General features: G+C 36.5%; 1 protein-coding gene across 1 annotated transcript; it reads left to right on the forward strand.

Annotated features, from left to right (window-relative positions):
- The first annotated feature begins 8,022 nt into the window (after positions 1 to 8,022).
- LOC113426281 (olfactory receptor 2AP1-like) lies at positions 8,023 to 8,994 on the forward strand. The gene has a single exon (XM_026688643.2). It carries the CDS (start codon positions 8,023 to 8,025, stop codon positions 8,992 to 8,994), a length of 972 nt encoding a protein of 323 aa, XP_026544428.2.
- Positions 8,995 to 15,971: the final 6,977 nt, after the last annotated feature.

Raw genomic sequence — 15,971 nt, forward strand, 5'->3', positions numbered from 1 at the left:
TGTGTGTGTGTGTGTGTGTGTGTAGGTCTAGGTGTGTTCGGGTCTAGGTGTGTTCATATAAGATTAAGAGTATCTTGGCGACGTTTCGGCGAGGTCCCACTCGCCATCCTCAGGCTGGTGCTTTCGGCTTCGTGCCAGTGCCTGCTTGCAGATTGGCTGGCTTTTTTCTAAGAACATGTGTGGCTGAGGTATTGGCTGTGTGTCTATCAGACTCCTGTGTTATAATGACCGGGGTAATGGGCTGTGTGATGACCTTCTGAGTTCTATTGTTATGACATCCTGGGTCTTATGCTGTAATCTCCTGGGTTGTAATGACCTGGGTCATGGGCTGTGTGATGATCTTTTGAGTTCTATTGTTGTGACATCCTATTGTGCTGTAATCTCCTGGGCTGTTGGCTGTGTTGTAACCTCCTGAGTTTTGTGATGTGATATCCTGAGCCAGTGGCTGTGATGTGATGTTCTGGGTTTTGATTTGGCTCCCAGTTTGAGGCCTGGCTATGCGTTCATGGTGTGTGTCAGTTTGCTTGGTTTGGAGGTCGGGGTGTGTGGCAACTGGTGATGCAGCCTTGGTCTAGTTTCTGGACGGTGGTTGCCTTTTGTCTATGGGGTGGGTTTGGGTTTGATTCTGGTGAGGGAGAATGGTGGTGGCATCATGTGTTGTTTTGGGTCCGGTGTTGGTTTTCGTGGCTGGGACTCATTTGTTGATAAGGGCTAGTTTCCAGATGTCTGGTAGGCGGGAGGTATCGTCCCGTTTATTCATGTTATGGGGGTGTTTCTCTATTTCGATGGCTTCCCTGATTATTCTCTTGTTGAAGTGTTCAGTATTGGAGATTAATTTGGTTCCCTCAAAATTAATTTCATGTCCTGTGGCTTTAAGATGCTGGAAAAGGGAGGAAGTATTTTCTTCTTTTCTGACTGCATTCTTGTGTTCTGTGATGCATGCATTTATTCTCCAATGTATGTGGCTGGGAAATTGTTGCATGGTATTTCATAAACTCCTTGGTTTTCTAGCTGGATCTTGTCTTTGGGGTTTCTTAGGATGTTGGCTATTTTTTGGTCAGTGCCGATTACAGCACAAGACCCAGGATGTCAAAACAATAGAATTCAGAAGGTCATCACACAGCCCATTACCCAGGTCGTTACAACACAGGAGGCTGATAGACACACAGCCAATACCTCAGCCACACATGTTCTTACAAAAAAGCCAGCCAATCTGAAAACATCAATTCCATCAACCAATCAAGAAATGACAACACAGCCAACATCCCCAGCAGTATTTATAGAGAGACGGCAGTTCAGATCATGCTTTGCTCGCACAAGCATGAAGCTGAAAGCACCAACATATATATATATATATATATATATATATATATATATATATATATATATATATATATATATATATATATATATATATATATATATATATATATTTGTTTTCTTAAGTTTTGGTACTTACATGTATGGCCTTCAGCTTTGTCCTATGCTACAACTTTAAAAGCACAACTATAATGACGTGGGAAAATACCCGAACAAAGCTGAAGGCTATATATGTGTGTGTGTGTGTGTGTGTGTGTGTGTGTGTGTATAAATTCTTTATTAAGGATCCCTAATTTAAAGAATTCTGGTTTGAATTTGATCTGTTCTACTGTCATTTCCTCCAACTATTTTCTAATTTTCTGCCAATATTTTTGAGCCTCTGTACAAGACCACCACATATGGAAGAATGTTCCCTCCTTTTTTTGCATTTCCAGAAATTCGGACTCATGTTGGGGTGCATCTTCGCTAATCTTGTGGGGGGGGGGAGGTGCCATCTATAATACATTTTACAGGCATTTTCCTTGTATGCTGCCGATTTTGTGATTTTATTATTTCTACTCCAGAGCTTCTCCCATTCTGTTAAAGTGATACCATGTCCTATATTCCTACTCTAGGCTATCATTATTCCCTTTGACAATTTCTTCCTCTAATTCTGTCTCTAGTGGTAATTAATAAAATTTTGTTATATTTTTTTTATCTGGGCCTAATAGAATTTTGTTTAGTTGCTGAAGTTTATTATTGATTCCAAATTCTTTCTTATCATGTTTTGATTGCGGGCTGAAATTAAGGGGCCAAGCCTCCATGAGGTGACTGGGAAAGAGAAGGTCTGCCTCCTGTACTGTCCATGCCCACCCTTTCACTAGGGCTTATTTTGGGGTAGGTCTTATATTAGGCTCACCCCAAAAATCAAGCTAGGTCTTACTTTCAGGATAGGTCGTATATTCAGGAAAACACAGTATATTGGTTGCCCCCCCATTTGTCATCATATTGTTTTAATCATCTATATCTATGTCAGCTATATCTACAGTATATCATTATCTATCTATCTATCTATCTATCTATCCATCTATCTATCTATCTATCTATCCATCTATCTATCTATCCATCTATCTACTATCTATCTATCTATCTATCTATCTATCTATCTATCTATCTATCTATCTATCATCTATCTAATTTTTTACTGATAATTCTTCTTCTTAGTTTCTTCAAGATGGAACTTTTGGCTCCATCACTGAAATTGCTATTGTTTTATGGATGATTTCTTAGACATGTATTTTGAGTTTCATTTTAAATCAAATGAATGCTGACATAAAATAGCATAGGATTTTGCTTGAGTAAGAATTAGGAGATTTTCCTGTACAAAAGAAGTACAGATTTCTGAAAATGTTCTGAGAAAATTGGGGCAAACAGAATAGGTGTGGGTGTATTGGCTTTCAAGATGCAATATGATGTGCTGGTCATCTTCTTTAAAGTCTTATACTGCACAGAGCCAGACTGTGACAGGGATCACTTTTCTCTAAGGCTATCTCCCTGTCATATATATAGTAGTCATGCTCCTAGTGCTTTCACCAAATATTGTCAATTGGTGAGAATTAGGATATTTACTTAAAGAGAAATTGCTTCATTTTGCCCCTTAGAATCCTGAAATGGGGAAAATTGTCCCAGATTTCTTGGTTTTGTTTGTTTGCTTGTTTTCCAAAGGAAGTCTTAAACCTAGAGCTAATATACTTGAACTGCAAAATCCTGGATTACAGCAAATAGTTATTCCATTGCTTACTTGCTATATAATGGCACATGTTTTTGCAGCCTATATCTAGTATCTGTACTTAAAGATTTTTAATGATTAGGATATATATATATATATATTGGCAGATGAGATTCTGCCGAAAGGTTGCTACAACTTTAAAAGCACAACTACAATGACGTGGGAAAATACCCGAACAAAGCTGAATGCCATACATACATACATACATACATACATACATACATACGTGTGTGTGTGTGTGTGTGTGTGTGTTTTTCTTAAGTTTTCGCGGGTACTTACATGTATGGTATTCAGCTTTGTTTGGGTATTTTCCCACGTCATTGTAGTTGTACTTTTAAAACAGACAGAAGATATTAGAAACACCAATCAAGCAGAACACAGCAAACTCCAAGACCAATAAACACAGACCAAGACTCCCAACCAATCAGGAGGAAGAAAAAACCATTCTGGCACAGCAGTAGGCTGCCCCAAATTTAAAACTGAAACAGCTGTGATAGTCTGACTCACAAACGAACACAATACAGAAGCCTGATGATGGCAGATGATATATATATATATATATATAACAAATTTTATTCAGTTTTTCACATAAAAACAAAAAACTCTTTTTAGTGGACAACATATTTCGGGTCATCACCTTTACATACAAATATGACAGCAATTATACATTCATATATGCATACTTAATTCTATTATTACCTTTTCCATTCCAAATTTTCAGTAAGGAGAGAAACAAACAAATTAATCCTAGCCTCTTTCATTAATCTCAATTGAAACATCTTTTTGTTTCATTTCAATTATTTCAAATATAATCCTTTAATATTTATTTTAAAAATAAAGATAAACAATATATGTTTGCATAATAATAATAATAATAATAATAATAATAATAATAATAATAATAATAATTACCAATGTCTCTCCTTCCTTTTAATAGTCTATGTTAACTTATTAATTTAAGTGGTTCTTTAATCTGTCATATTCCCTTTCCATCACCCATTCTTTTTATAGGTTCTAGATTAATATAAATTTTAACACTAAAGGAAAAAAATGAGTATAGGTTTCCCCCCTTTTACTGCTTTGAGTGTGACACCTCAGTGGTTAAAATATACCTTTATTCCCTCATCTTGATTCCCAATAAACCATTATTTTTAAGAAGTTACAATAATAATCATTACATCTTTTCATTTGGATTCCGCAACATATTCCCCCCCCCTTAATTTTTAATAAGAGTTATCGGTATCTATCCCTCCTTTAATAATCTATATTACCCTATTTTCTAAATATTTTTAATTGCAGATATATTCTTGTTACCCCTTGTCACCCTGCAGAATCCCCTTTTAATTCATCAACCATTATCTCTGAAAAAAACAATTTATTTTCACCATTTTACTATTTCTGTATTTCTTTATTTCATGCACCTGTTTCTTACTGCTTCTCCTCCCCCTCTTTTCCCCATATCTTTTCTCATTCCAGTTTATATCCCTCTCTTTCTTGATATCTTTCTTTCCACTTTTCTGCTGGATCTTTCTGCCTTTCCTGACTTCACAGGTATTCCCCTTTTTGATTGCCTTCTTAAATTTCAACTTTTTAGCCTTCCTTCTTTCCCCACGTTTTTGTAGTGTTCTTTGTGTTAATTGTCTATTTAAGATGTCTTCTCCTTGAATCGACTTCTCCTCTAAAGTTCTTTCTTCTTGTTCTTCAAATGCCATTTCCAATTTTTCTAACACAGAGCAAAGTGATTCACCTCTTTCCTGTAGTAATTCTCTCATATTTTTATGTTCCATTTTTAATTACCGAAGAGATATCATCATTACACACTTATTGAAGTCCACAAAAAACACTTTTACTTTCCTTCTTTCTTCTTTCAATTTTCTAAAGTTCTCAATTATTCCAGCCCAGGGTCTATACCAAAAACATCAATCAATCCCACAGTCAGTCTTTCCTTGCTTCTTTCTTTATTCTGGTTCAGTTTTCACTTTCTAAGATTCTTATTTTGTTTCAATATTTCTTTAACATTATATCAACACAAGTTCATTCAGAAACAGGATGCTTTCCCTTTTGTTTGAACTCAAGTTTTTGTCAAAAGGTGGCACTCTCCATTATACAAAGTCTTCACCTTTTCCCCCTATTTTTTTATTTAGGGTTTTTCAAACCTCAATATTCCAGCACAATCCAGTCTCTAATTTGTAAATTTTATTATTATTATTTTTTGACAATCTTAAATCCAGCTTTGTTTTATGCCTGTTTATTGCCAAAATATTTTAGTCCAATTTAGTTAAATCTTTAGTTCCAGCTTCTCCCTTTCCCGGTTCAAAGCCCCACTTAGCTGTCAAAAATATTTTCTTTCTTTTTTTCCTGTCCCTTTGTATTTTCGCCGCTCACTTTTCTTTTCTTAAAAGTTCAATGTTACCTTAATCCCAAGGTACTTTTGTTTAGTTGTGTTGCCCATAACTCTTAGTCCAGCTGAGTCCTCCCCTTCGGGGTGGCCATTTTAGACCACCGCTTCAGTTGTCTTCGGAGGGAAAAAGACCAAGCCCAGGAGGGGAGATGCAGCTCCCCTCAACCTGGCTTGTGGCTTCCCCTTACTCCAGGGGTCCCCAACCACCGGGCCGCGGACCGGTACCGGGCCGTGGAGCACTCTCTACCGGGCCGCAAAGATTTTTTTTTTTTAAAAAATGGCGGCTTTCTTCACCTTCGGTGAATGCTGCTGGGATCAGGGATCAAGGACACAAATGAAAGAAGGGGAGGGAGGAAGCAACCGAAGCCTGTCCTTCTCTCTGGGTCAGCTCTCTCAGTCTCTCTCTCGCTCCTCCACCAGCACAGGAAGAAACTGCTTCAAAGAAGCAGGGGGCTTTTCCTGTCGCCGAGCGCCCGTTTCTCCCCATCCCCCCCGTCCGCCCGCTCGCCGCCGCGCCGCTGCTGGATTCAACCCAGTGCTCGTTTGCCTGCCTGCCTGCCTTCGTTAATGGTTGAATCGGAACAGCTTCGGCTGAGTAAAAGAGCGAATAGTTATTATTCTCAGCCGAAGCTGCTCCCAAACAACCAGAAACTAAGGCAGGCAGGCAGGCAGGCAGAACGGGACACTGTGGATTGAACGGGCGGGCGGGGTGGGGGTGAACGGGCGTTTCGGAATAGCTGCGGCGACAGGAAAAGCCCCCCCTTCTCTCTCCCCCGGTCCTTGCAAAAATTTTCTGCTTGAAACCGGTCCCTGGTACAAAAAAGGTTGGGGACCACTGCCTTACTCCACTGCCCCTCCAAGGCAGCTTCAGCCCCTAATTCCGATGATCGGGCTCTCCAATGAAAGAGCACGGACCATAGCCATGGACAGTCATGATCTACAGTCCGTCAGTGAGGACATATGTAACAGCTTACAACAATAAAATAGAAAAATGATAAAAATGTAAAAATAACAACATAAAAAGGAATGAAAAAATAAATTGTGGAAGTACAGTAATTGTCAAGTAAGGGGAAATCAGGAAGTCAAATCAAATAGGCAGTAGATAACAGTCAATAAAATTCAGGGTGGGCCCTTGGGATAACCATGTGGGCCTTTGGGACAACCATGATTGAGAATCTCTACAGACTTTTAGCTATACAATTTTGTGTATACAATTTGAATGGTGTGGGAGTATGAATGGATTTCCAGAGGGAGAAAATTGCAGACTTCAGGAACCAGAAGCACTATTCAGGTGACCCTGAAGACACAGATAAACCTCCAAGTGCTTCAACAACCCTTGAAGTGCTATTGCTATTATGTGAATATAATATTACATTTAAAATCTACTGTAACAATCCCTTTCACTCTCTCTGACTTCTTTCCCCCATACTTTTTTAAAAAAATTGTATTTATTTTTACGGATAATTTCATGTTTACTTTAAAAAGAAATATATTTATTTCACATCTTTTCTGTGTTTTCTATTTAAAAAAATGTACTCTGAACACTTAACACAATTCCCCGTGGCGGATGTGCCCAGAGATATTAGATCTTCTGAGAAGAAAGATAAACAAGCAACAGATATAAGCTTGAAAATTATTAGGTTTTTTTCCATACCTGGAACAAACTGCATTGTATTTCTTTAAGGGTCATGTATGTTGAAGAGGAAATTGAAATGAATAACAATACATTCAGTACTCCTGATAACTTGAAACATGAAGTCAAAGCAGCAATGAATGATACCAGTTTGAACATACAAAGGTCTCTGTCCCTGTCTGTCTGTCTGTCTGTCTGTCTGTCTATCTCTCTCTCTCTCTCAGAGAGAGAGAGAGAGAAAGGGGGAGGGAGAGATAGATTTTACAGCATTATCTATTTGGATTTCTTCCAATTTCAGGAACTTTTACAAACATTCCATTGTATATAGCAGTGATATTCTGCTTTCTGAATAATAGCCCAAAGAAACATATTCTTTCTCTATACAGATTCTCAGTCATCCAGGTTATGGTTGTCTCAAAGGTGCCTTTTTCAGGAGGCAACTTCTATATTCTTCTTCATTTAAGCAACCTACTTATGCATCCTTACACATTTTCACAAATTTGGGGGACTTTTTAAAATAGATTTGGGCAGTGCACTCATGATAATAAACCCCAACATGTAAAAAGAATTGTGTTGATGGTATTTAGGAGTATCCCCTTTCGATTCTAAATTTTAAGGTAATGTAAGATAAAATTACCGGGGCAATTCTAATGAAAACAAAAACAAAAGTAATTGTAGCTAAATTCACCTTATTTAAATATATGCCTCAGCATTACTGTTAATTCTTTTAGTATAAAATGTCTAAGATTGTCCATAAAATTGGTGATCAGCTTTCATCAGTACATGAGGGGGAAAAACTATGCAAAGCCTGATTATTACAGTCAACATTTTAAATCAGAACTTTTATTGAACATTGCAATATTGTTTTACAGAATATATGACCATTTGATGAAATACTCCATGAATAAAGAGGAGAAGGATAACCAAACAATGGTTGCAGAATTTATCCTCCTAGGATTCAGAACTCTTCCTCATTTGCAGATCATCTTTTTTGTTATATTTTTAATAATATACATGGTGACAATGGCTGGAAACATTCTTATAGTTGTAGTAATAATAGTTAATCATAGTCTTCACAAACCCATGTTTTTCTTCCTGGGAAACTTGTCTTTTCTGGAAACCTGCTATACTTCAACAATTCTCCCTAGGATTTTGGCCAGTTTTGTCACTGACTATCATAGAATTTCTTTTAATGGATGTTTCCTCCAATTTTATTTCTTTGCTTTTCTAGCTGCAGCTGAAAGTTACCTCTTATCTATAATGTCTTATGATTGGTATATAGCTATATGTAAACCAGTGCATTATATAACTATAATGAAAAAAAGGTCTTGTATTCAATTATCCCTTCTCTCTTGGATGATTGGCCTTATGGCTGTTGCAGTCACCATATTCTTCACTTCTCAGTTAACTTTCTGTGGTGCTAACAAAATTGATAATTTCTTTTGTGATTATGCACCATTGTTAATCCTTTCATGTAGTCCCATTGAGCAGACTGAAATGGCAGTGTTAGTCTTGGGTTCTGCATGCACATTACCACCTTTGTTGCTGACTATGACCTCTTATATCTTCATTATCAGAACCATTTTAGGAATACCTTCAATCATTGGAAGAAGCAAAGTATTTTCCACTTGCTCCTCTCATCTTATTGTGGTGACAATTTTCTATGGGACCCTCATAATTGTGTACTTATTATCAAAGGATAGCAAACTGAGGAGTCTGAACAAAGTATTCTCAGTTTTCTACATAATCCTGACTCCCATGATCAATCCCTTTATTTATCCTCTGAGGAATGGACAATTTAAAAAGGCTCTTGGGAAAACTATTAGCAAACTCTCATTATTGAGAATATCATTGGGTATACAATCCAGATAAAATATCCTGAGATAGTAGCAGGGATTTTGATATTTGAAATTCTATTTCTCTGCTTCGTTGATGATGGTGATGGTGATGATTGATGATGATGATGTTGATATGATCATAGAAACAATAACAACCTATCCAGGATCTTGGGAATAGAACAGGGGTGGGCAAACTTTTTGGCTCGGGGGCCGCATTGACTTTTAAAATTTGACAGACGGGCCGGGTCAGCACAAGATTTTTTGGGAATTGCCCCCCCCTTCCCCCCGTCTTCTCCTCCTTCCCCTCCCCTCAGAGGCCCCCTGAGTCAGGAGTTGCTACCGCCGGCGCGGCTCCAGTCCCGCATTGCGGGAAGACGCTCCAGCCTGCAAGCTTTGCCTTTGCAAAGTTTAAGCCTGGAAGCACCGGAAAAAAAAGGGGATCGGCGGGACTCACCTTCGGAGAGGTCGCACTTTCAAGGTGATTTCGAACCCAGCTGGGGCCTTTGCAAATTTCTTTTCTTTCCTACCCCTAGATCTCTCCGCACTGTTTTGCAGCTTTGGGGCCACGCGGCACAGGGGCAATACGCCACACCCAGCGATTTTTTTCAGGGGCGGGCCGCATTGGACAGACCAACGGGCCGGATGTGGCCCGCGGGCCGTAGTTTGCCCACCCCTGGAATAGAAGGACAAAAATAAATACCTGGTTGACTGTGCAATAAGATATATAAACATTAAATTCTCTTCCAGTTTACAATGCATAAATAAAAAGACAGTATAATAGAGTATAGAAAGTGTGAGAATGTGAAGCATTAATACTTTTTCTAGAAACCAAAAATGCATGCAGATTTTTATCTTTGTTCTTACATAGATAAACTTTCATTAATACCAAACTCATTGCTATCTTATCTGCAATCTGAATTGGAAACTAGTAGTGATCTGTCACAAAGTGTTCCCTTCCTTTCCTCTCCAAAAGGTAATTAGAGCCACCATGACCTTCTTCTTGGCATTTTCTACATGGTTTTTCTACAAGCATTTCTAGAAAATACTTTATCTCTCAATTCCATTGCATATTCAGGTCAGTCCTTGTTTAAGTGGAGATGAAATCTACAAAGAATTTGATCTAGAGAAGATAAATGGGACTCCCTTAATAAAGGAAAAGAAAAATACTGCACTGTAAAATTCATAGGAATTTTGTTGTTTTCTAACCCAAATGAATTTTAGGGCAAAAAACTGAGTTGAATGAGATAAATGTTTTGGAAAATACATATTTGAAAGAAAAGAAAGATAGCAAGATCAATACATTTTTACACATCATTTATTTAATCTAAATTTTAGATTAAATAAATGATGTGTAAAAATGTATTGATTTTGTTAAAATGTCCACTTATGTGGGAAATAGAAAAGACAGTTTTTATCCCATTGATCCTACACTTTTCCAAACATGAAATCTTTTTTATGCATAGTAAAAGATGGATATGTAATAATAGGATGGATAATAAGTATCTATCACTTGAGGTATATTATCACATCTCCCCCTACTCCAAACATTTCAAATTAATATTTTTATTGTATAACAAGTATCTCCTTTCCAAATTCCATAAGAACATCAGCATGGAAAACCCTTTGCTTAAGAAATAGAAGAACACAATTTATGGAATATATATTTTGCTTGTCATGAGCCATTTTCTACCAGACATGCTATTTTATTACTTAGTTCAAAGCTGAAGTTATAGTAAAGTTCAGTTCCTGAAAAACAGCACTGAATTTTGGTTTTCCAATTAATTAGTGAAGGATCAAAAAGAACCAATGAGAAAAATATATATCATAAAGACAAATCTGGTTGGACCTTTGCCAATTGAGAGATTATTTATTTATTGAATGTAACAGTGTTTATGATAAATAAGGATATAAATTGCATCTAATTTTTATAAACAGTGGTCAGCCATTTTAATAGTAGAGGCCAAAAATAATTAAGACAATGAGGGATCTTTGTTCCATGACTGTGTCTCATTTTGGAGATCATAAATATCTTTTGGATTGAAAGTACTAATGTTCAATGTCAGATTGATTAGTGGAAAAACATCTTGGCAAGAGAATGCGTAATTACATCGATTGACCTCTGGATATAACCTAATGTCTACAGATAATTGATACACTGGCTTGTCCTTGTTCCCATTTTTTTCAAGGAAGGCGGGGAGATGAAACAAAGTGAGTAAGAGTCAGAATAATGTAACTGAAAAATTCAAAATAAGTCTGCATATACCATAGAAATTGCATTTATCTATCATCATATCTATACTATTGTTTCATATAGTAAACAAATTACAAAAGGACTAATAAATTCTGCTACATTAGAACACATCAATTTGAGACATGACTTTTTATTTTGTGTTGATTTTGATTATATTGATATGTTTTCATTGAATTATATATGATTTCATATTAAGTATGTACTTTTGTTATTACTTCTACCTACCTTAGGGAAGGTGAACAGGTGGCTTATTCACAAATGTAACCACACTACCTATATTTGGTTATTGTTTTCCAGAATTCAAAATGGCAAGACTGATTTGTCTACAATTTTGGACTGTGAACAAATTTAGGATGTTGAGTTCATTAGACATGATACTTTGATAATATGTTTGGCACTGTAGATACGTTCATTAGAAATAAGTTAGGAAACATGAATTCTACTGAAGCTATTAGCACTTTGTTTTGCAGGATCCAAGCTTCCCATTCATTTTCTTTAATTAAATAATATGGAAAAATAAAAAAAAATAAAAAAAATATTATTGAAAAATAAATAATTAAAAACTTGACAGATAATTAGTATGCCTAGGAATTCATGAACATTAAGGAAAATATTGACACTCTTTGAAATACCAAGAGGAAGGCAGTATATAGATATAATTGCCATTTAAATTATATGAATTCTTTAGTAAGTAATTCATTTTTCTTCTATTATGGGCAATGCAAAAAATAGGATAGTCTTTCTTGTTCCTTCATGTATCATTGTCTTACTGAATTTTTGTTTTCTTATAACTTTTAATTCACTTAAAAGAGCTTTTGGAATCTCTAACCTAGTTCCAAACTTTCTTTCATCATTTCCTTCACGCTTTGCAATTTCAACCTTATTTCCATATATATTCCACTCATCTTGTAGCCTTTTTCTTTTTCTTTCTCAATATTTATATCCAATCCAAATGTTCAGTATTTTATTTCAGCCAGCATCTATTTTTTAATTAAAGCAGCCAAATTCTATAAATCTTTATATCTCAGTTCTGTTCAATTGCTTCTTTTCAAATTCCTTTTCAAAGCCAATAGTCAATTCCGGGGTAAAATCTCCCTATATCTCTTTACAATGATATTTCAGCATTACATTTTTTGGGGGGGTTGTTACAATAAAATTCCTCTTATTTCATTTCATAGTCCAATCTTAAATAGACCAAGCCCTTTTCAAAAAGTCAATAAAATTTTTCTTTTACCATTAGATGGTGCTCATAATTCAATTCCATGTTCCACTCTTTATGTTCACTTTTTTCCTTTTTTTAGCTTTTTATTAATTCCGCTAATTCCAAATTATTAGCTATTATTCTTTTTAGTACAGTCAAATCCAGCATTTAAAATGCCTATTTTAGTGCCAACAAGTAATTATCCAGTTCAAGTTCAAAGTTATTATAGTTAAATGTTTTCAAATCCAAAATCAATTTTCTTAATTATCCAATTTTCCTCTCACTCTACAGTCGCCATTTCTGCAAACTTTTATACCAATTCTTCTCTTCAATCCTGGGGTTACCTTTTAATGTCCAAATATTTTGCCTGGTCCACACACTGTCCACAATTTCACTGCTCCAGCACAACCTTATTTCCCGTTCAGCCTTCCATCTCCAGGGTGGCCATTTTAGACCACCACTACAGCCCATCTTTGGAAAGAGTATAACTAGCCAGGGAGGGGAGATGAGGCTCCCCTTGACCCAACAGGCTCCCCTTGACCCAACAGGCACTTTCCCCCTTCTTCACCAACCTTCCAAGTTTCCGGTCCCATTTGGAGTCCTCCAATGGGTACAGCATGGATCAAAGCTGCACACAATTGCAGACTCTGATCCATCTTTGATGGAAGTGCCACTGGAAGTCCCCACCCAGGCCTAAATCCTGACTGGTAGGGTGACACTTCTCTGCCTTACCTGAAAACCATTCCATCTCCCATCACTAACACTCTTCCTTAAAAAAGTGGAAACCTTCTCCAGTTGACAAACTATCAGGGGCAAGGTGAGCCTTGCATGCACTATAGCCCTTGCCCTCAGGGCCCTCAAACTCACACCACCCCTTCCTAACTGCCACAGAAGGGTCACATCCAGAGTCCCCATATCTCCCAACACATATCCACTCAATGCACAAACAGCACCTTGACCAATTGCTCCCATCCACCAAGCAAGAAGTCACCCCCCCCCCCTCAGCTCTCACTCAGGAGACAGGGACCAACACACTTGCCTCTCACCCTACTTTGCCTTCCAGCCCCAGAATTCCCCAAGAGCCTTCCCAGGCCCAATTACAGAACACACAGAAGAATGCAAAAAGTAGTCAGAGGAGTAGCAAGAAGGCCTGCTATGCTGCATTAGATATTGTAGCAGCTGTGTAGTCCTCTGATTATTTAATTAGAACAATTAATCGGAGGACAATTTGCCTCCAGAAGTTGTGGGTACTCCAACACTGCAGATTTTAAAGAAAAGATTGGATAACCATTTATCTGAAATATTATAGATTTTCCTTCTTGAGTAGGGGATTGATCTAGAAGATCTTTAAGATCCCTTCCAAATCTGTTAGTCTCTTATTCTTTTATGCTCAAGGGAATTCCTGTCCCTGTGCTCACACTGCAGTTGCTCACTCCATTAATCATCTGGCAGCAGCTATTTATTTGCCTACTGTAAAAGGAAGGGAAAAGGAGGGGAGGGGAGGGGAAGAGGCAGGAGAAGGGATAGAGAAGGGAGTGAAGAAAAAGATTAGGAGGAAGGGAAGAAAAAAGAAAGGGAAAAGGACAGAAAATAGGAAGAGATGGAGAAAATTAGGAAGGACAAAAGGAAGGAAGGAAGGAAGGAAGGAAGGAAGGAAGGAAGGAAGGAAGGAAGGAAGGAAGGAAGGAAGGAAGGAAGGAAGGAAGGAAGATTTTGAATACACATTGCCAGCTCTTCCCACAACTGGAAAGCTGTAAAGGGGGTCAAAATTGCTTTGAATTTTTGCTCACCAACAGTCATTCTGTTTCCCTATTTATGTAAGGAAATATCTCTGACATGATTACCAAATGGGTCAAGGTTTATCAAGTATTCCTCTATAATTATTACTACACTGGCATTATCCAAATGTAAAGTTATAAGTTTCCATATCTGAATGTCTATGGAGAATCTCATACCTGAAGAAAAGTAAAACAATTTTGTTCCATAGTTACTGATGTGCCCTCAAAATGCTGGAATAGAATTAGTGTTAGCCCTTAAAAGATGGAATAGAATTTATAATATAATGCAGAAAGAATAGAAAAATAATTAATTAATTTTTTTAAAAAAATGTACTTCATTTTGTTTTATTTTATGGTAGCATGTACAGTATCAAATCACTACTGAGGAATAAAAAACCCATATTGAATTAATTTGATTTTGTAGAATATTTTCAGAATATAATTCTATTTAGGATATTTCTAATATAGTTCAGCATTTTTCTCTCAATAGTTAAATAACCTTGAGAATGTTAAATTCAAGCCATGAAAGCAATAACTTCACACCACATGTTTCCATTAGTTATTAGTTTATTATCTCTGATCATAATCACCAAGAATCTAGTTTTAAGTGCTCTCAATATAACATTGAGTCATCTTATCTAACTATGATAAAGAAACCAAGTACCACATAATGTGAAGTGTATGCTGATCATAGTTATTTCATTTCATTTTATTTATCAAATTTTAAAATTATCCATTTCCCTCACATAAGGACTGTGGGCAATGTATAGTAAGGTATTAAAATATAAAACCAGATTGTCCATCTAATTCTTCCTGGAGAATCTATGATCCAAGCAAAAAACAGAAAATGGCAATATATTGATGAAGATTCTTAGTCATTTAGAGTTGTCTGGAAGTTGAATCATGGCAAATGGCTTTTTTTCTTTTTGATTGAAATGTTTTGTTGCTTACCAAGTAGCTTTTTCAATTTCTAAAGAAAACAGTGCAAATTGAACAAAATAAATATTTTTCTTTCTCTTATTGTTATCCATTGAAATTTTCATACAAGAAATTTATATAAATTAAATAAATAACATTGCTTCAATTAAATAGAGGAGAGAATTTGAAAAACAAAGCAAAATATTTTCAAAGTGGAGTATGCATAGGTATAGAATAGGTGGTACCTGGTTCAACAGTAGTAACTATGAAGAAGAACTAAGTATTCTAGTTGACAACCATTTAAGTTTGAGTTGCAGAGAAGAACAACAAAGTTGATAAATGATCTGGAAGTTAAATGGTTTGATGAATAGATGAGTGAGCTAGCTATGTCTAGCATATCAAAGAGAAGGATCAAGGGGAATAAAGCTGTCTTCTAGTATTTGAGGGGCTATCCTAGAAAAGAGGGGATTGACTTATTTATGAAAGCATCAGAGGGCAGGAAAAGAAGTGATGGATGGAAGTGTGTTAAAGAGAGATCCTACCTAAAAGTAAGAAGAAATTTTCTGACAAGGAGAACCATTAATCAACACAATAGCTTGCCTCCAGAGTTATGGTGCTCCATCATTGGAGGTTTTCAAAATATAAGCTGGACAACATATTATGGAATGGTATAAGATCTTCTGCCTAGGAGTTGACCTAGAAAAACTCCCAGGTTTCTTCTAGCCCTATGATCTTATGTTCTAATATTTCCTAAAGGAACATCTTAAATTTGTGAATTTCGTTGTATGTATATTGTGTATATATGTACAATGACAATAAAGAATTCTAATGGAAAGTTACTGTATATCATTTTATTATGTGTT

The sequence above is a fragment of the Notechis scutatus genome, chromosome Z (assembly GCF_049901735.1).
Source record: "Notechis scutatus isolate UNSWTSFEM ecotype Mainland chromosome Z, rNotScu1.2, whole genome shotgun sequence".
Taxonomy (NCBI): Eukaryota; Metazoa; Chordata; class Lepidosauria; order Squamata; family Elapidae; genus Notechis; species Notechis scutatus.